Consider the following 20,932-nt stretch of genomic DNA (forward strand, 5'->3'; position numbering starts at 1 on the left):
AGTACTGAATGCACCCATTGTCTATGGTTGTTACATGTTTGGTCAAATTGGTTAGGTTAAATTAGATTAGGTTAGGTTTGTTTGGTACAAATAAATAACAAAGATAGCTTTTTGAATGGTGAATTCCTTTAATAGATATCTTTAGAAGAATTTGTTAACAATCAGTGTTTTGTAAGATTGCTCTTTCATACTGTCTTGTGTAAAAGAGAATAAACGATCGAATTCATGCATAATTTATATCCGTGCTTTTGTAAGTAAGTATATTTGTATATATCATAAATGAAATAATATTACAGATAATAAGCATCTTCTCTAAAATAAAAAGAGAATTATAGTCATTTGTTAAAAATTATATCTTTAATATTCTATATTGCTTATAATTTGGACATATTTTATTTAATGTATCCCAAATATAAATACTATGTTTAAAACTTAAAACATGGTCATATATACAACAACATGTAGAGCTGAGATGAAAGTTACATATTTTTTTAAGCAAATTTTCAGCAAAAGTTTTATTTTGTTTTATATTTAAATTGTTAATTTTAACAGATATCACAAACTATGAATATGGAAGCTGCTGTTACAGAACGTTTACAAAAGCTAAGACAATGGCAAGCTGAACAACAGGAAAAGCTTCTCAAGGAGCAACAGATGCAAAGAGAAATATTGAGTTATGAGCAGGATCGTATTTACAAAGCACTTGGTTTATCTGTACATGATTTTAATGACCTTGTCAAGAACACAAAGAATGAGCTTATTATTCACAGTATGATAAGTGAGGATAAAGCAATGTCAAAAAGTATAGATAATGTTTTAAAAAATGTGAAGAAAGGAATAGTGATAGACAATAATGCATTGCATAAAGATCATAATGAAGAAAAAGAAACTGAGATATCTGATTATATTTCTGCAGCTGTTGATGACAGTAGAAATTCTTCAAAGGATCACAGTTTCAGTATACTGCAAAACAAACAATTGGATGCTAACCTACTGATAGAAGGAATAGCGCCATTATCGTTGAATAATGTACCATCAAATGAACATATCTGTTTGGATGATATTCCTGTTCCTTCGTCTAAGACAGATTTTCAGACACTATTGGAAGAGATATTGACCAAAGAATCAGACGATGTGCCACATAGCGATTCGCAGACTAAAATAAAGAAACCATTTCTGAGAAAGGGTCAAGGTTTATCGAGGTTTAAGATGTCTGTAAATCCACCTGCCCAATCAACATCTACAAGAAGGTGTAGCGCATCTTCATCCATTAATATGCAATATGTCGATAAAACAGATAAGAGAATCAAAGCTACAGTAAGAAAAGGTGTAGAAGATAGTAAGAAACTCTCAGAACGCACATCAATCGAAAAAAGACGGAAATTATCGTTGAACACTGCTGCATCATTGAAAGGAAAAGTCCCTGATAAATCTGTCACAAAGCCTACCATAACTTCTAATGGGACTAGACATCTTCCGGAAATGAATGCTTCAGACTTTGACTCGAAGACTGAGAGAGAACTAGAAGAGGTAAGAATATTTGAACTCTTGGAAGAAAAAGCGGAAAACTCGAGCTTCTGCTCAACATCGAGCACAGTACTTGCGTTTTTGCAGCAGTCCACACCGTTTAAAATAAAGGAGCGACTGAATCGCTCCGAGAGTGATGTCGGCGTCGCAAAACAACGACGCGACAAACGTACGAGCGACACGACCGAGCGACTAAGTGCGGGACGGCGACTTGAGCAATCCAACCTACACTCTCATACTCATTCCACCGCTGCCGTTATTGACTCCTACTGGGACACAATAGCCATTGACGACTCAACGGAAGAAGAAGCACCACAGCATCGTCTGATGATGGTCGACGAGATATCACAAAGCGACGAAGACCGGCCGAAAGATCGCGATGCACCGTGCGACGAACGTGCTGTTATAGCCCTGTCGACGGATAGCGACGAGGAGAAAGACGTTTCCACGGAAGATCGTGATACCTTGGTGCGCGAGGACGACCAGCCGGACTCGTCGGTAGCGAGCCACCGCGTTAGATTTTCAGAACACAACGAGTACAGAACTATAGATCTAGGAAACGTGTCGAACGCATCGAGCAGGTCCTCGTTAACGTGCTACCTTGAGCGAAGCAACGGCGACGATCGTTCCGCGAACACCTCGTCGGAGTCGTCCGACGTAGAGGAGAAGTTGCCGTTGAGCTACGAGGACGATGTGTCGACTCGACAAGTCAAAAGCAATGAGAGGGCGATTAACACGTCGATACAATTGTCCTTGCAGCAGGACATCACAAACAGCTCGTATTACCGCTTGGTGCAAGCGCTGAACGCCTCCGAGGAAGAAAACGCTATAGGCTGCGAGGACGAATCGCCCGGCGATGATAACGAGAAAGTCGTTGAAGCGTACGACGAAGAGCAAGCGTCGGTCTTATCGTCGTCGTCGTCGTCATCATCGTCGTTGTCGTCATTGTCCAACGCTCATCGAGGATCGACTGCGCGCATAAGGAAAGAATACTCACCGAAGAGCGAGCCGACAATGGAGAAGACGGACAAGACGAGTGCCTTTGAACCGGAGCTTCTGAAGAGCCGTCTGCTAGAACTGGAGAAGGAGATTGGTATATTCCGGAAAGAAAGTTCAGCCTTATTGCTGCAACGCCGGAAGCTGCAGGAAGATCAGGCGACGCTGCGCAAGGAATACGCAGAGAAGGAGAGAAGTTTCGAGGAGAACAAGAGGAGGGTACAGATCCAACTGGAAGAGGAGAAGCGAAGATTAGCGCGCGAGAAGGCGGCGATGGAGAATAGAATCCGCGACGCCCAAGAGAAGGCGAGACAGAGCAAGATGGAGAGGCAAAAAGCACAGAGTCTGGAGGAGGAGTTGGACAAGCTGAGAGACGAGTTGAACATCAGAGAGAGTCGGTGGAGCGCCGCCGAGTCGAGGTACAAGAGCGAAGTGCGCACGCTACGGACGGAAATCTCCAAGCTGAAGCAAGAAATAGCGAGTCTGCAAACTGCCAAGAAAACGCACCTGAAGAACGCCCGCAGGACGGGCGGCCAGGTGTTCGCGAAAGCTGTCGATCGGCGAGTCAACAAACCTGTCGTCGTCGCGATTTCGTCCAGGGAGGTCCCAGTGAAAACATCTCGAAACTTGCCGGCTGTTTCGCCGAGCGCGTCCGTCCGTGAAGAAGACCACGAAGAGGACAAGGATAAGGCGAGGATCGAAGACGAGCCGGTCGAGGAGGTCGCGAAAGCGACTGGGGAAAATAGCGATCTTGCTGAAACAGGCGAGGACGCACCCCCGAAGAAGAGAGAGATCAAACGAGCGCGGGAGGTTGGCTCGCGCTCGAGACGCAGTGAGAAACTTGCGGAGCGCAGCGCGAACGAGGCGCGCAGGAAGCGGGATTTGTACAAAAATCTGCTGAACGAAGCCACGTCGGACCTGCTGACAGAACAAAGTTCACCCCACGTCGCGCAGGGTATACGCGATCCTCGCCAGCCGATCGCCACGCGCGAGCCGAAGTACAACGACGAATTCTATTCCAGTTCTGCGAGCGAGAGTCTTGAGCGCACCGCGGCGACAGTTCGCGCTGTGAACGGCACGGAACGTTGCAACAGGTCCTGCCGGGTGGACGACGAGCGGGACGAAGAGGACGCGGCGACGGGAGATCGGGACCTGCCGGTGGAGAGGACAGGCTCGTCGCTTCGTCAGCGGGCCGGCGGCATGCCGAGCGCCATGGACGTCGTGCGACAAATCGAACACGCCGACGGACGCATCGAGTATTGGTATTTGAACGGCAACGTGAAGAAGATCTTCCCGGACCAAGGAGTCACGAAGATGATCTATTACAACGGAGACGTCCGCGAGACCGAGCGCGATGGGAAGGTGAAATATTTTTACGCTACCACTCGCACGTGGCATACCACGACTCCCGATGGCCTAGAGATCCTGGAGTTCCCCGAGTACGTTACTTTGTCTGTTTGTCTATTGCTTTTGTTGCGATACGCCTGTCTGCTTTGTTCTCGTACATTCGACTAACCGGTAACGAAAAAATATACAGCGGCCAAGTGGAGAGGCGCATGTCCGATGGTACCGTCGAGGTGTCGTTCCCGGACGGCGCTACGCGAATAGCACAGGCCAACGGCGCGGAGAAGTGGACGTTACCGGATGGCACGGTGGCGGAGACCTTCGCCAACGGCGACAAGATTCTCACCTTGCCCAACGGCCAAAGAGAAATCCATACGAAAGAGCACAAGGTAAAGGCTGCTCTTCTTTCGTGCGGCTCTCATGCGTGCATTTCTATCGTATTGTCTTTCATTGCGTCTCTGCCGAGTGGTCGGCGTCTCTGCCGAGTGGTTTCGGCATATACTTAAACATGTGCGAATATTTTAGAGACGAGAATACCCCGATGGCACTATAAAGCTGGTATATGCGGACGGTACTCAAGAAACGCGTTACTCCAGCGGAAGGAAAAGATTGAGGGACAAGGATGGGAATCTGCTGATGGATTCCTACGACACTTGAGTTCCTCTTTTGGGCTTCCTCAAGAACTCTTCTTTGAATCGAGTTTCATGGCAGTCGCGAACTCGTATTGTTACAGCTAATCGCACACCTATGAGAGTGTTGCGACACAAGTGATGGTAAATGTTATGTGCAGAAACTATTTTTACACAACGAATAGTTTGACGAACAAGAGATGAAGAAATATTGCGAACGAAGATAATATTGAGAATAAAGAGTAATGATGTTCGATAGAACGTTCCTGAGAAGTGTCTGAAGTCTTCATTTTTAATTAACATAACAGGAATAGCATCGAGTATTCAAAACATGCGCTTTTTCTCGCCATGCACTCGTGATCGCAGGGGCGTACCAAACTTGTAAGAAAAAGAGATGTCTCCGGGCACTTTAGGCCTATCAAGATCTGTTTTCATCGGTAATCTTAAATTGTTTCAATAATTTAATATTAACTATTTCTTAGGCCCAGTTCAAATTGGAGTTTGAACTAAGCTTAGCTAAGCGGCTGTTACATTTAACGTCATGGTTAAACTTGCGTTGCGTTCCACGTCACACTTATAACTGTAGTTTATTTAAACGTATAATCTGTATAAAGAAAGTCCCAAAGATGTCTCTTTTTTGTCAAACATGGATTGTGGTTGGTTAATAATAAATGGTCGGAAATAGAACGGGAGGAAGGACGAAAACAAGTCGCTCGATTTCTGCTAGCACTGCAGTAACAGATTCTTTGAATAAATGAAATCGTGCATGAAAATCAACGTCGTCAAATTCTTCAATGTATAATAGTCGTTTTCTTATAATTCTCGGTCGTCGATAAATGAAATTTTCAAAATCTTCATCTTTAGATAAAGTATATGTATTCTAAAGCCATATATCAATATATTTATACCTCATTTTGTATATATTATTTTCCTTTAATTCTCTGGCATATTCAAAAACTCGTGACATAAACTACGGTTATAAATGCGACGTAGAACGCAACGCGAGTTTAACCATGGCATTTAACCATGACTGCGCGAGATTTCTGTATAGACCCAGTTCCACAACTTGCTTTAAACGGAGTTTAAAGCAAGTTGTGGAACTGGGCCATAGTTTTTCAGAGTCATATATTGAATTGGAGTTATACTATAGCAGTCTAGTTATACTATAGAAGTCTATGCACAGAACGTGACAACGCTTGCGCAGAACTAGGCTAGGGAACACTGCAGTAGTACAGTACACAGGCCGTGTTCCAAAATTCACTGCCAGTACTGAAAATATATAGTTTGTGTCACGCAAACTATAACTTTTCAGCGCTGACAGTGACTACGTTTACACAAGGTTAATCCGGATTAGTAACAACCGTAGTTAGTGAATTCTTTGATTCGATTGGTATATTCTTTTAGATCTAAAAATATACTCTGATCGGATTCGAGACTGCACTAACTACGGTAGTTACTAAGCCGAAGTTAGAAGCCGTGTAAACGTAGTCATAGAATTTTGGAACATGGCCACAGTAACAACCCTCTCCAAGGGTGACAGGACATGCGCGGCCGTATCACCTAGGCTGTGTTCCAATATTCACTGCCAGCATTAAAAATCTATAATATACGTGACATAAATTATGTATTTTCAGTGTTCACTGGCAGTAAATTTTGGAACACAGCCCTAATCAATAGCATTACAGACATCTTTTTCTATCTCACTTTTTTGCAGAAAAAATATACTATATGTATACTATATCTCACTCTAACTTATTACACTTAGTTCAGCAGTGCAGCTAAAAAGTTCAGACTATCTTTCTGTCACAATTGTTAATTTCAATTTCTGCTCTCTCTCTTTTCCTCTTTCTATATGTATATATAGGGTGTTTGAAAGCTTATCATACAGACGAAAGTTGGAGATAGTTGGGTGTAGCCGAGAAGTAAAGTCATGTACCATAATGTCAAATTGGCAATAGTTATCGAGTTATTAATTGAAACATGTGAGCCAATGAGCGCGTAGAGAGCGCTGGGCGGCCGCCTCTTCTCGCTTGCGCTCACTCGCTCGTCGTTCGCGCTCGCTCGCTCCTCGTCGCGCGCGCTCGCCTCTTGTCGCTTACAGTTGCCCCTCGCTGCGCGCGCTCGCCTATACTGTATATATATACTGTATATATATCAAACATCGATTAATGGAGTAAAAGTAAAATCATTTGAAAATATCGATTAATTGAAAACAAACTCGAAATCGGTTCTTTCGATTAATCGATGAAAATCGCCCATCCCCCATTGCATCGTGCAAAGAGTCTTTTGTTCGCCCCTGCGGCGGTTGGATGTGGTTCCCGTAACTATGCATATTTTTAATCTTGGGGACTGCGTACGCGTTATCCCTGTTTCTCCTTTAATTACAAAATCATTGTGATTGGCGTTAGAGCAGTGTAATAACTCTGCTCAGAGCCATATATTGAATGAATGAATGAATGAATACTGCATCGTGCATGCGTAGGCAAAAAATTAACCACTGTTTAACGCCATCTAACGGTCTCGCTAAGGAAACTATTGAACAAGTTTGAATATCAACCAAGATTCGAATCTTGTTGATTGTGAAAATGAACATTGCGTGTCATTACAGTCGGACTCGTGGACATAAGAACACAAGTGGCAATACGTTTACAGCATAATCATAACGATGACGACGATGACAACGACGATGATGACACGCAACACGTCATGAACCGCGCGTAAGTCCGAACGGTGATCCTAGCCGCAAGAGAAGGCGAGAATCAAGGTAGGACTATATACGTGTGAATCCCTCGGTCGAAAGGATTGTATAGGATTGTTGACTCGCGTTCCGACAGAAGAGACGACGAGAACACGACGACGAATTATCCCGCGGAATGCCGATTGTCGTGAGAAACTGCCCGCATCTGGCCAACCGCGGCGATCTCGCCGTCATCGAGGCGGCAGTCACCCAGGAGGAACGTTTTCTCAAGTGCAATGATTGCAACACGGACGGACCTAACCTCTGGCTATGCTTGTTTCCTGACTGTCGCTGGGTCGGTTGTTCGGAAGCGCACTTCGACCACAGCACCACCCATAATCAGAACTTCCCGAACCACTGCGCCCACATGAATCTGTCCACCAACAGGATATGGTGCTATTCTTGCAAGAGGGAGATCTTCGCCAGACATATACCATCGCCACCGGTGTCGCCCACACAGGTAGAATTCAAGACAATGGGTAACAAGTTCGCCGGAGATCTTCCTAACAATGTGGAATGCAAGTTTGATGGTTTGGACAGATTCATGCTTGATAAGTAAGCAGATGATATTATATATAATATTATCAAACAAATAGTATAGGATATGTGAGAATAGCATAGGGGATATTATCTATGCTAAACATTTTGTAGTTTTCGAAATATTTAGAATATGACTTCCGAATATTACTACAAGCTTCAAAATATTTCTACCGTCATTATGATGTTTTAAGTATGTCATAGATGTTTGTTCTCAGCTTGCTTTAGCTAGAGAAATAATATAGCTGAAGCATCATTTGGAATAATACTCATTGTTAGAAATAATTAAAGCTCATACGCTTTTATTTTTGTTTCATCTTGAAATTAATATATTTATTGTTATGTACTAAAATTATTATTGAAAAAATAATGGTTATATAACTATTAGATATCAATACTATGAAATTATTTACATATTAGAAATTTGAGGAAGATGCACAAAAGTTGTGTATTAAGTAAAAAACCATGTTTTATATAATCTTTTATTTTAAGGATTTGTTTATGATTACTTTTTATAGACTCAGTCTTCATTTGTTTCATTGTTAATTTTCATAAGTATATGTTTTTGTTTTATATGAATTAAAAATTTTTTTAAATCTTTGCAATATAAATTAATGATAAATTTTTTCCATTTTTTAAATAATTTTTCCCAGCTATAAATTGTCTGAATTTTTTCCTAAATCTCAATATTTCCTTATATCAGTATTACTTGATTACTTATTATATAAGAATATTTGAATTTATTCCAATTGATTACATCAATTCACTTGTATATTAGGATTATTAGTAACATTAGTAATATTAATGGATTACTCTGCTGGATACATTTGTGCTATAACCTGTGCCTGAAACATTTCAAACATACAATAGATTATACCTAAGATGGGATCTATTAGATACTTCAAAACATTCTAATTACATAATGATGTTATTAACTCTATCTCCAGCATTGCTTATTGTCTGGTAGACAGATGGCAGTGATGCAGTGCTCCAAAACAAAAAAAGAATTAACTCTATTAAAAATGCCATAAAGGTTATCAAGTATTTAGTTAAAGCATTTATAGATAAGTAATAATCAAGTTAGCTAATCATATTCTAGAATTTTTGAGAATATAAATATATTCACTTTAGATTTATTTTTTTTACCTAGGCACTAGAACTTTGTTCTCCTTCAATATCTGAAGAGAAACAGAGCTGATGTAATTTTTGACCATATAATATTAAGTCTCTTCCTGCTTAAATTTTAACATTTATATTTTTCTATATGCCACAACCTATAGTTTTTAAAGATCTAATATCTCATTTTTATTCAATATCTTAGTATTGATATTATTGTTGATAATACATCATTATTTAATATTATTTTACTATTGAATTTCCAAGTGATATTTTCTTTATGATCAATAGATTCTATGGAGAGTGGTTTGTGAACAGGATGAATTCGGATAAAGGCAGCTCATTCAATGAAAAGTCTGGAGATTCTCCCGACAGTACAGACTCAGACGAGAGCAAAGACTTCTCTGGGAAGCCGAGAGGCCTAGTGGGTCTGCAGAATATTGGCAACACATGTTATATGAATGCAGCGTTGCAAGCATTATCCAATATATCTCCCTTGACGCAGTTCTTCTTGGATTGTAGTCCTATGGTCAACTACATGTCTAAAGACAGGAAACCAGGGCTGAGCGTGAGTTACTTGAATCTCATTCGGGACATGTGGAATAAGAGAACTCGGGGATACGTTGTGCCGCACGGCATTCTCTCCGGCATTCGCACCGTTCATCCGATGTTCCGCGGTTATCATCAGCACGACACTCAAGAATTCCTCAGGTGCTTCATGGATCAGCTTCACGAGGAGCTGAAGGAGCACATCGAAGACGACCGAGACGTGCAACTGCGGCTGAAAGGACTAGGTGATCATTCCTCAGATGAGGATGAGACCGAGATGGATGGCAACGCGTCCAGCCAGTCCGATGCCGAATACGAGACATGCGATTCAGGCGTAAGCGAACAGAGTTCTCTGAGTGACGAGGGTGAACGCGGCACTAAGAGACGATATTCCCGAGTCTCTCAGACGGAAAAGCTCAGGAACAAGTTCACCAACAGGAGCCTGAAGAAATCGAATGTCGAGCCGGCCACGTTTGCGCCGCAGCAACGCTCGCCGCAGAGCTCGCCAGCCAAACATCGCACCAAGAAGCAGATGAAGATGCGTAGCATCATCAGCGATACGTTCGATGGCAAGCTTCTCAGCAGCGTGCAGTGCCTGACGTGCGATCGAATCTCGACCCGCGTGGAAACCTTCCAAGACTTGTCGTTACCTATTCCAAGTAGAGATCACATCGACATGCTGCACCAAGGCTCCTTGACCCCGCAGAAGGCTGGCCCATGCTCAGATGTAGTCTACGTGACCAATCAGTCTGGCTGGCTGTCTTGGTTCCTACAATGGATGCGCTCGTGGTTCTGGGGACCGGTGGTCAGCCTGCATGACTGCCTCTCCGCGTTCTTCAGCGCCGACGAGCTCAAGGGTGACAATATGTATAGCTGTGAAAAATGTAATAAACTACGCAACGGCATCAAGTTCTCCAAGGTGTTGGAGCTGCCCGAAATACTCTGCGTCCACCTCAAGCGATTCCGCCACGAGCTCATGTTTAGCTCGAAGATCGCTAACTACGTATCCTTCCCGCTCGAGGGCCTCGATATGCGACCTTACCTGCACAAAGAGTGCGTGTCCAAGGTCACCACCTACAACCTGATTTCGGTCATTTGTCACCACGGCACCGCCGGTGGCGGACATTACACTTGCTACGCGCTCAATCACCTCGCCAACAAGTGGTACGAGTTCGACGACCAGTGTGTGACTGAGGTATCACCCGAGACAGTGAAGCATTGCGAGGCATATGTGCTGTTCTACAAGAAATGGTCGCCGGAGATGTTGCAGCTACGCGACAAGTCGATGGAGTTGATGGAGATCTCGTCCCGCGAGCTATCCGACCTCAACTTCTTCGTCTCCCGACAATGGATCAATCGTTTTAATACCTTCTCTGAACCTGGACCGATCGACAACTCAGATTTCCTATGCCCGCACGGAGGTGTGATTCCCGTGAGAACGCAGTTCGTCGACAAGATCAGCATGCCCATACCTCAAGCGGTTTGGGAATACTTGTATAATGCGTAAGTTTCTTCGGGTAAAGTACATGGCGATGCTTTCTTTAATAGACATAGCACGGTATTCATATGGTCAAATTTTATATTTAAGATCGCCTTAGGTCTTATCTTCAGATGCCAATAAAACGACCCGTACGACATCTAAAGATAGACTTGAGGGAATTTTCAATGTAAAATCTCCGAGTATGAATACTGTCCGTAGCGCGATTCATGATTAACTTTCTGTGTGTTTATTCGTCTTCGGTTCTTCCTTTAGATTCGGCGGAGGGCCAGCGTGCACACACCTGTACCAGTGTCCGACTTGCGAAGAGAAGTACGAGTCTTTGCAGAAACGCAGGCAATACGAAATGGAGCTGTTCCAACGGTTGAATCACGCCACCGACAATCCCATGGCCATCTACGGACTGGCCATGGCTTGGCTAAGACAATGGCAGAGCTTCGTCCGCGGCAAAGAGACACAGCCACCAGGACCAATCGATAATAATTCCATCGTTATAAATAAGAACGGGCAAACCAGTCTCAAAGTCGGTGAGTTGTTGGTTTGAGTGATGTGCTCAAGTTATCAATGAAAATCCAACGACAATCTGACAAACTTTCGTTCGTCTACAAACACGTTCTCGTTCCTGTTTACAGGCTCGGACTACGGCCAGATACCCGAAGAGCTATGGCAATTCTTCCTCACGACGTACGGCGGAGGACCAGAGCTAATGTTGCACTCGTGCCAACGCCCGGTGCCCGCTCAGCCTAATATTTCTATACATTCCGCGTCGAATTCGAATTTAATAGATCCGAATGTTAAATGTAATCGCGTAGTAGAGGCTAAGTCCAACAAACTTTGTATCACTAGAAGCTCGGAAACGATATCGCAGCAAGACAGCGCTATCGAGAGCCTAACTTCGGATAGTGACTCCCATCAGACGCAGAGGGACGTGAGTGAGTAAAACTGTCAGAGCTGCGACACGTTCCTTCCGTTGTGAGAAAATACATTTCCATTCGTTCTCTCAATCTAAATCTAATTGTTCCATTTTTGAGATCGTATATCATATACACATACACATACGCTCGGTTCGAACAGCTTGGCACTTTCTCGTTCAGATTCCACACGCAAGACGCGGACAAGATGATCCGAATACTGTGGAACCGAAACAATCGGTGTCGTTTGTAGTAGTTTGGGGACAACGAGGCGATCGGATGACGCAATCGCGCGGCTATGATTCACGTAGAAAATTTCGATAAACAAACTATCATAAGACATAATTACATTTGAAAATAATATCATCGTAAGGGAGCCACCGTTACGTTATTCGATTGTGCAATTTCGACTGCATAAAGTAAGCGCGTTGCGGCATAGACGGCATATTGACTTTGTTCTCGTGATGAAAGTTGGAGACCAGACTTTTCCTGTTTCGTCACAGGAATGGGTGGTTCGTTTGAGAGACTCGTGTCCGAGCAAGCCATCGCTTCGGACGGCGAAATGATGTCCGGTCGTTTCGGTTTCCCACGTCGTCTCGAGGCCGCGAGGAGTCGTCGACGGTCATGTTATAATCGTAAGCTATACGATTTCATAGAAATTACTGAAGATGAAGTACGGTGGGTGGCATAGTGTTATAGTACAAAGGAAAATTTGTTATAGACCGTGTATTATTTAAATATACAGATAGTAGTTCGTATTTTTCGCCCAAAGTCTAGGCCGTAAATGTAACAACCGCGACCTCATTACAGCGAATCAGTTTTTCGATGTTTGTACATTCGCTGTGATGGGTGCGCGTGCGCGCACGCCGCGCGCCCATGCGTGCGTATGTGCGTGCGTACGGCCCGATTCGCACCGATCGTTAGACACGCTGACTCTGGTTTCTCAACTGATAATTTCGTGTTAAATTATTTCAACGCGCATGAACGACGATGCATATTGCGTTACACGCGTCACCCGAGCGCGAATAATTTAACACAAGTTACCAATTGCATTAACAAGTGCGCGTCGATTCGGCAGGAAAAGAAAGAAAAAGAAGAAGAAAAAACGGTCGGTGCGCAAGCGAGGCCTGTGTCATTCCTGCACGTGAGGGCTAGTGGATTCTCTTTTCATTTCTCGTTCACTCCCGGTCAGCTCATGTGTACATACAAATCTAATCGTTACTCTTATATCTTCTCGTTGGTGGTAGCTTCTTTTATTTGGACAACACGTGGAAGACTGATAAAATGATTTTATTTAAAATGAAAAAAAAATCGCACGAGTTAACGTGAGATTGCACGATTGCACTAGTGGCAACTCGAATCGCAAGGTCGAACGTGGCACACACGAGAGAACCTTAATTCACGTTTGTGTTTCTTTCTGAGAGGAGGAACATTCTCGTTGCGATTCGGTAGACTCATTCAGTGCACATACTTTGTATGTTGTTTCTTTTTTCTCACGGGTTCCGTTTTATTACCAAGAATCGCTCATCTTTTAACGGCTGCGATGTCGCGAGTGCATCGCAGCGCGAATCTCAAATGCTCGTTTGAGAATGAGAAAGGAGAGCACAGTGCAATTCGACTTGCATACTCGCGAGGATGCAAACAGCTGTAAAGTTAAGATTTATTGTCCTTAATCACTATGGTAAAAGCGAAGATTCATAATAAAAATGCGGATTGGTTTCTTTATTTATTAAAACAGACTATCTCATCATATCCCCTCGAGATACACAAACGATCCCGTTTCCGCCTTCGTTCCTTCTTTTGCGCGACTCACCTTCTGTCGCGCGAGAAGCAACTTGAAGCGAGAAGCATCTTGCAGAATTAAAAAGTCTACAATCGCGGAGAAAATCATCCGCGCCGTCGATCTGATCGAAGCGGTGCTCTCCGCATCAAATTTAGAATTTGCAAGCAACAAACGACTTATTCTGCATGTTCAGTCGTAATCTCTCGCTCAATAAATTCGATCAAGATCCCTGAGTCTTTTGAATCTAATCAATGCGAGTGCGCGCGACTGCGATCAATTGTAATTAACAATAAGTAAAACCCGAAACAAGCGAAACAAGCGTTTCTTCCAAGACGACGATGCCTTCGTCCGCTAGTGTTGGCTCCGACGTCCGAGATCAGTCGACAAACTCCGCGGGATCTCGTAATTTCTCCGCGGCTCTCAACGAACGAACACAAGCGAGTACTCATGCGCCTCGATTACATTAACCCGGCTCTCGCCGTGGGGGATGCGCGGCTCGTCTCACCCCCGTTCGGGGTGAAGCGGGGCGCGGATACAGCACTGCGAGAGGAGCGCACGCGGGATGATACGTCCCTCTCTCGTGGACCATCGATCGAGCCTTGCGCGTTCAGGGAAAGCTGGCCATATTCCCCCGATCTCCCGATCCCTTTGAAACGCCGCCGTGTTCCCTGCTAGTCGATGCCGCGGATCGAGGGCTCACACGATTCTGGCCTCGCAAGTCGCGGCGTAGATCGTAGGTGAGCAACATCATCATGCGGCTTCGCAATCCGGCTAGTTAGACACTCTCTCGGTTTCATCCTCCTCTCTTTCTTTCTCTCTCTCTCTTTCTCTCTCTCTCTCTCTCTCTCTCTCTCTGTCTGTTTCTTTCGTTCACTCTTCTCTCTCTCTCTTTCTCGCTCTCTCTCTCGCTCTCTCTCGCTCTTTCTCTTCTTTCTTTCTCTTCTACCTCTTCATGAAGCCCCGTTTACATCCGGAGTCGCGGTCGTTTTGAGTTGAACCGCTTCTGCAACGCTTCTACGACTCGTCAACGTCTCTCGTCGTCGTCGATCGTCACGCGAGACTCCACCACCGTCGAGGACCGACCGAGAGGGCGAGCGGCATCTCCTCGGGGCAAGAACATCAGAAGCGGAAGATCCCTTGTCGTTCGGTAAGCGCGACACTCTCTCTTCGTCGATACAAGCGAGAGACATCACTTGTGCGCGAACTGATCTAGAGCTTAGTGGTCTCCGCGGGGATGTTTGCACGGGCTCGCATTGATCGTTCTACGCCGATTGTCTTGCTAGGGGACGCACTGTGGAATTTTGTGCTTTGCCTCGTTATCCTCCTCAGAAAAAAGAATCATCCAATTACACAGTCCCTAATTGTTCCTGCGCGAAACTCCTATAAGGGATTATACAAGTAAACATGTCGCCGTAGAAGCAACAGATAGAGAAATGGCGAATTTCCGTGGATTTTACATACCATCCATCGGAGCCACGGTCAACGTTGCCTGGGAGACTTTGAAGGCCAAATGGCCGGAGAACAGTCCGTGCATGGAGCTGATCCGCGGTGGCGGCGGAGGCGGAGGCGGCGGCGGCGGCGGTGGCGGCGAAGGCATGGGCCAAGGACGGACCGGTCAGGGTCAGTTTAAATCATTCGACGAGGGTGGCGATAACACCGAGATGATGACGATGAACGGGGAGCAGATGTACCAGGATCGAAACGCGGCGGTCGCCGAGGACTCCTTCAGTTACCAGAGGAACGGGTGAGGACACGTACACGGTGGTAACGCTGAAGACCTTACGGATCTGTCGCGGACCATCGGACTCACCGTCTCGGTTTCAGGGATAAAATCCGAGCCGGCAGCGTGAGTAGCGGCGAATTCAGCGAGTACGACGAGGGTGGCGGAGAGTTCGGTGCTGCGGGGGTCAAGATCAACGAATGGCAGGCCGCCTGGAACGTTACAAATGCTATTCAGGTATCGCTAGATCGCAAAAGTCTGCGCTAACGCTCGACGCGGAACTCAACGCCGCAATGTCCAATTGTCAATGAATGTATATAATATATTTTAGTTTATAATATATCATAATTTTGAATATATATTTTATCTTAAAGATCTTGAAGAGCATCCGCAGATAGAAGGTTAAATATTATTGTTGGACACCCATACGGCACAGAAAGTTGCAGCCATATTGCTACAACGTTGCGACAATTTTGCAATATTGCGGCAACGTTGCTGCAACTTTGTGCTGTATGAGTAGTAATTATGTCATTGAACAATACCATTTATACAGGGTGTTGGAGATTGTTTGGAAACGAAAAATTGTGAAGATTAATCAGATCAAACTGAGAAGAAAAGCCAAATACCATTTTGCAAAAATCGCCATAGTTATTAAGTTATTAATGATTGAAAGTGATTACACTTGAGGGCTCTTTTAATTGATTTACTTGAAAATTTGCGTATTTATTTGCAAGGTGGTAATGGTGAACTCTCTTCTTCAAAATGATCTGATCGACAATTATATTAAATGTAATTACGTTTCTTTTTCTTTACCCTTACACGTACACGCACACACCATCATCCGTCGATGTACCCGAATCCCTTGGCAAATTCCAGGGAATGTTCATCGTCTCTCTGCCGTTCGCCGTTCTGCGTGGTGGTTACTGGGCAATCGCCGCGATGATCGGGATCGCGCACATTTGCTGCTACACCGGCAAGATCCTGGTCGAGTGTCTGTACGAGCTAGACACGGTGACCGGGCAACGGGTGCGAGTACGAGACTCGTACGTGGCGATCGCCAAGGAGTGCTTTGGTCCGACCTGGGGTGCTCGGGCAGTTAACATTGCGCAGATCATCGAGTTGCTCATGACCTGCATTCTGTACGTGGTCGTGTGCGGCGACCTGATGATCGGCACGTTCCCCGAGGGCGCGATCGATACTCGCAGCTGGATGATGCTGATCGGCATTTTCCTGCTGCCGCTTGGCTTCCTCAAGTCGCTGCAGCACGTCTCCGTGCTCAGCTTCTGGTGCACGATGTCTCATCTCTTCATCAACGCGATCATCATCGGTTACTGCATCCTGGAGATCGGTGACTGGGGTTGGTCGAAGGTGAAGTGGACGATCGACATGGAGAACTTTCCCATCTCGCTCGGCGTGATCGTCTTCAGCTACACGTCGCAGATCTTCCTGCCGACCCTCGAGGGCAATCTCATCGATCGCTCCAAGTTCGACTGGATGCTCAACTGGAGCCACATCGCCGCGGCCGCGTTCAAGTCCCTGTTCGGCTGGATCTGCTTCCTGACCTTCCAGAACGACACGCAGCAGGTGATCACCAACAATCTACACTCAGCCGGCTTCAAGGGCCTGGTGAATCTCTGCCTGGTGGTCAAGGCCGTGCTCTCGTACCCGCTGCCGTATTACGCCGCGTGCGAGCTTCTGGAGCGCGCCTTCTTCCGCGGCCGCCCGAAGACGATCTTCCCGACCATCTGGACGGTGGACCGCGAGCTCAAGGTCTGGGGTCTTGCCTGGCGGGTCGGCGTGATCGTGTTCACCATCCTGATGGCGATCTTCATACCCCACTTCAGCATACTGATGGGCTTCATCGGTTCGTTCACCGGTACTATGCTGTCGTTTATCTGGCCGTGCTACTTCCACCTGAAACTCAAGAGGAACTCGATGGAACGGAGCGCCGTCGCATACGACTGCTTCGTCATCTTCCTCGGTATCCTCTTCGGCGTGATCGGCGTCTACGACTCCGGCTCCGCGCTCATCAATGCTTTCGAGATCGGCCTGCCCTTCTGAACGGTCTGTCGCGCCGTTCAGGTCGCCTCGGGTCGTTCGTTGTTGTTCGTCTTCCACCGGTCCCCGATCCTGAGACGCGTTCTTCTCGTTAGCGACGCGAGCATCCTCGAGACACGCTGCGAATTAGCAATTAATTAACGGCGATTGATGTCGCCTTGCCAAATGTCCCAAATGATGGCAAACTACGAGAATACTCTATGAGCCTCGTGCGAAATTACCTTCGAAAACGTGTCTCCCCAGGCAAGAGACGCGCCGAAGACGCGTCGGCAGGTCGAGGCTCGGCTAGGTCGCGTGTTCCAGCAGAGCCGCGACCAATTAGCTCGACAATTTTGCATTATGTGTACTACCTACTTTCAATCTCATCGCGTTCACGTTTCCGTGTTGTCTTTTTGCACGTTGTCGCGTCCCCTTCGGGCGCCGAAACTTCCGTTGAGACGATTTTCGTTCGAACGACGCGAGCGCAAAAGCATCCTCGTCTTCCCACTTCGCACAGCAGAGTCTCTCGCTCGTTTATTCGCGGCGGCCGCAACGACCGAATTCCAACATGGCGATTGTTTTTTCCACTTGTTCCGGGAGCTTTGTAGATAAAAAAAAACGAGACGTAGATCTAGCGCGCGCGCGCACGCGCGCGCGGTTAAAACGTGGCGGTATTCCACAGAGGTTTACAAGAAGTGCACCTTCCGCGATGTCTTCCATACGATGCAGTTGCAAGGAGAGCGCAGCCTAACTAACTTACATAGTTGACTACTGTTATCGTATTTTGGATTTTATAATTGTACTCGCGGCCGTGCTGTCATTTTCGCACGGCGTGTTGAATAGTTAGTCGCGACGGCGCGGCGCGCGATCGATTCGCCGACCCGGGTGTGCCCTTCGATAGATGCTTCCAGGACGCGCCGTGTTTCCAAAACCGCGTGAGCCGCCGGGTTTGCGCGATGAAAAGGCAATGGGACGTGCATTGTGCGACGGGTGTTTGGATCATTTGGCCGAAATGTTGGGTGTCAAAGACGCACACCTTCGTGAGAAATTGTCACCGAGAAGAGGAAAGCAAGACACGACCCAGTCAGAACCATGACGTTAATTTGACATTGAAATGTTTGATGAAACGTTGAGGCAACGTTAATTCAACTCTCATCGACGTCGAATCAACATTGTGTTTCTGACTGGGGATGCGATTCGGTGCGACAGAGCGCACCGATTCTAAGCGATTTGCGAGTCACGCTCGGTATGAAGCGCCCATAAAGTACAAAAGTTGCAGCAACATTGCTGCGATATTGCAACGTTGCAGCAATATTGCTGCAACTTTCGTGCTGTAACGACGGGTGCGTACAGTACCGCAGCCGCTCGCTCCAAGGCCAAGTTCATCTTTTCCACGCTTTTGCGTGGAGAGCGTCATTCTGCCTTTGTCGCTCATTATACATGCCGAAGGGAGACAGAACGATGCTCTCAGCACGAAAGCGTGCAAGACGAAATTGCAGGCGAAGCCTAAGCGCGTAGTGAACTCTCGCGTCTGATCGATGTATATTTTGAAATCTGAAGGGAGATACGAATTTCAGACGGTAAATGCAACCAGTTGCGAGGGTCTCCTCTTCTCGCCGTGCGGTTCTTCACGAGAGAGCCCATGAGGTTTCTCATCGCGAGCGAGTAATCTGTCGGACGCGTTCTTCCAGAGCTCGGGAGTAATGCCCGCCGTGCCGTTCGCCCGTCGAATGTTTAACAGGACAGGCGAGAGAATGCACCGGCGACAGTCATGTACATGTGCAACCGAGTACAATTAGCCGTTTAATCCAACGTCTTCCGAGATCTAACAGAGATACGTATCGTTAGATCGCACGTTAGTTTAAGGAGCGAGTATAAGCAGACGTAGAGAGACGCCCCGTGAGAACGCTGCGGAATGCTCCGGCGACTGTCCGAGGGAGAACGGGATTAGACTCGAGAGACAATAATTATACGGATAATAATCGTTAATAAGGTGCAGATTCCCGTAGACGTTTAGATACCATCGACACGCTACCCTAACAGCACAGATGTCCAGAGGACGTCTAAAGTACGTCTTAAGGACGTCCTGGGGACGTTTCTTCACTCTCAGGACGTCCATAGGACGATTATGTGCTGTCTGGGTATAGACCCCGTTCGTCCCAGACAGCGCAAACTGCTAAGAGAGGTCTTGAGTGTGTTTGAACGAAGAAGTAGTCTTTTAGACGTCTTTGAGACTTTCTGAAGTTTGGGTCGTCTGGGTTGCTGGATGTACCAAGACTCCCGTACACACACACACATACACACATACACACACAGACACACACATACACTCATGCGAATCCTTCGATCCGATTATTCCTTTTCGGGAATTCTTGAACCTGACCGTTCTTCCTCGCAGCATCGACGAGCGTTCCACAGGCATGGGCGAGTAACGATCGTGAAACGAGTCTTCCAATAATGTCTTCCAGATCGATCATGTCGCAATCGAGATGATAACAATAATATATATAAATATATACATACATATATATATATATTAACAATAACGATAATAATGTATCACTATTTATTGAACAAAGGTTTTTTGTCGGATAATATATCGAACATCATATCGAGAGTTGTAGGCGTTAAGCGTTAACACTTAAGGCTACGGTCATGGCATAATTGATGTTTCATATCAATGAGTATATCGATGACACACAATGTAAGTAATCGCGCTGTTTCACGAAATCAATTTAGAACGTTAACGAGGGATCATCTTCTTTGTATTGACAATAATTATCAGAAAAATGGTCAGAGATGAGTGTTATACTTTGGAATCCTCTTCGCGGTGACGACATAGATGCAATATGGCGGGAAAAAAAGAGAGAGAGAGAGAGAGAGGGAGGGGGGGAGAAAGAATATATAGGAGGGCGTGTAGAGACCGAATAGTAACGTTGTTTACTCACCTTACGAAACTTGTCGATACACGTATCGTCGTCCGACGAGGCCGACGAGGAAGAGTAATGACTTAGAGTAGTTGTTACGGACGATGATCGAGAAGAATTGCTCGAGGAGACATTATCCCCAGGACTTCGATCGATGTCTTATCGCGTGAGCGGAAGTACCGCGGACACGTGTAGGCTTGTAAAGCGCTTTCGCAGAATATCCATATTTTGTGGCGTCTCGAGAGGAGCGAACCTCATCTCGGTGTTGTGTAGGCAGAGTATTACTTATAAACGTTACAAGATGATGTAAAGCGGCCTCCGTATATTAACGAGAATATATGAAAATATATTATCCGTATGTGAGTACGAGGGGTGAAATATATCGACAAAATTTTACGGACTCGTGTATGTACTCTTCACTCTCTCGCATCTTCGTTCAACAGTAATCATACACGTACACGTCGGAAGGAACGATCATACACGAGGAAGAAATCGTGCGGAGGAGATAAATCATACTCTCCTGCAATATCCTTGCGAGAAAGAAATAGTTCTCCTCGCTTGTACTTTCAGGCGTGCACTTGTGAGAGGAGTTTCGTGAAGTAGAGGACTTGGATCGTGGAT

General features: G+C 45.8%; 3 protein-coding genes and 1 long non-coding RNA gene across 6 annotated transcripts; 3 read left to right on the top strand and 1 right to left on the bottom strand.

Moving 5' to 3' along the window:
* The first annotated feature begins 116 nt into the window (after nt 1-116).
* On the top strand, nt 117-5,270 carry Sas-4 (spindle assembly abnormal 4). Of its 3 annotated transcripts, XM_011142001.3 has the most exons (5): nt 117-254; nt 553-1,530; nt 1,615-3,962; nt 4,061-4,256; nt 4,393-5,270. In XM_011142001.3, exons 2-5 carry the CDS (start codon nt 565-567, stop codon nt 4,522-4,524), a joined length of 3,642 nt encoding a protein of 1,213 aa, XP_011140303.1. In that variant the 5' UTR covers nt 117-254; nt 553-564; the 3' UTR covers nt 4,525-5,270. The 3 variants fall into 3 exon arrangements, with proteins under 3 accessions (XP_011140303.1, XP_011140300.1, XP_011140301.1); XM_011141998.3 differs by having other exon boundaries at nt 553-3,962; XM_011141999.3 differs by having other exon boundaries at nt 117-250; nt 553-3,962.
* Nucleotides 5,271-7,078: 1,808 nt separating this feature from the next.
* Nucleotides 7,079-13,579, top strand: Usp20-33 (Ubiquitin specific protease 20/33). Its single transcript, XM_011141997.3, has 5 exons — nt 7,079-7,260; nt 7,331-7,788; nt 9,178-10,938; nt 11,189-11,460; nt 11,566-13,579. The coding sequence occupies exons 2-5, from the start codon at nt 7,370-7,372 to the stop codon at nt 11,871-11,873; spliced, it is 2,760 nt and encodes a 919-aa protein (XP_011140299.1). The 5' UTR covers nt 7,079-7,260; nt 7,331-7,369; the 3' UTR covers nt 11,874-13,579.
* LOC112590572 (uncharacterized) lies at nt 13,546-15,265 on the bottom strand. The gene is made up of 2 exons (XR_003114326.1): nt 15,089-15,265; nt 13,546-15,007 (listed from the first exon to the last, which is right to left on the bottom strand). It is a non-coding gene; the product is annotated as an uncharacterized LOC112590572 (long non-coding RNA).
* On the top strand, nt 14,599-20,248 carry VGAT (vesicular GABA transporter). The gene is made up of 4 exons (XM_011141996.3): nt 14,599-14,774; nt 15,044-15,371; nt 15,452-15,584; nt 16,224-20,248. The coding sequence occupies exons 2-4, from the start codon at nt 15,061-15,063 to the stop codon at nt 17,406-17,408; spliced, it is 1,629 nt and encodes a 542-aa protein (XP_011140298.1). The 5' UTR covers nt 14,599-14,774; nt 15,044-15,060; the 3' UTR covers nt 17,409-20,248.
* Nucleotides 20,249-20,932: the final 684 nt, after the last annotated feature.

Source organism: Harpegnathos saltator, unplaced genomic scaffold (genome assembly GCF_003227715.2).
Source record: "Harpegnathos saltator strain DR-91 unplaced genomic scaffold, Hsal_v8.6 scaffold91, whole genome shotgun sequence".
In the NCBI taxonomy this organism is placed as follows: Eukaryota; Metazoa; Arthropoda; class Insecta; order Hymenoptera; family Formicidae; genus Harpegnathos; species Harpegnathos saltator.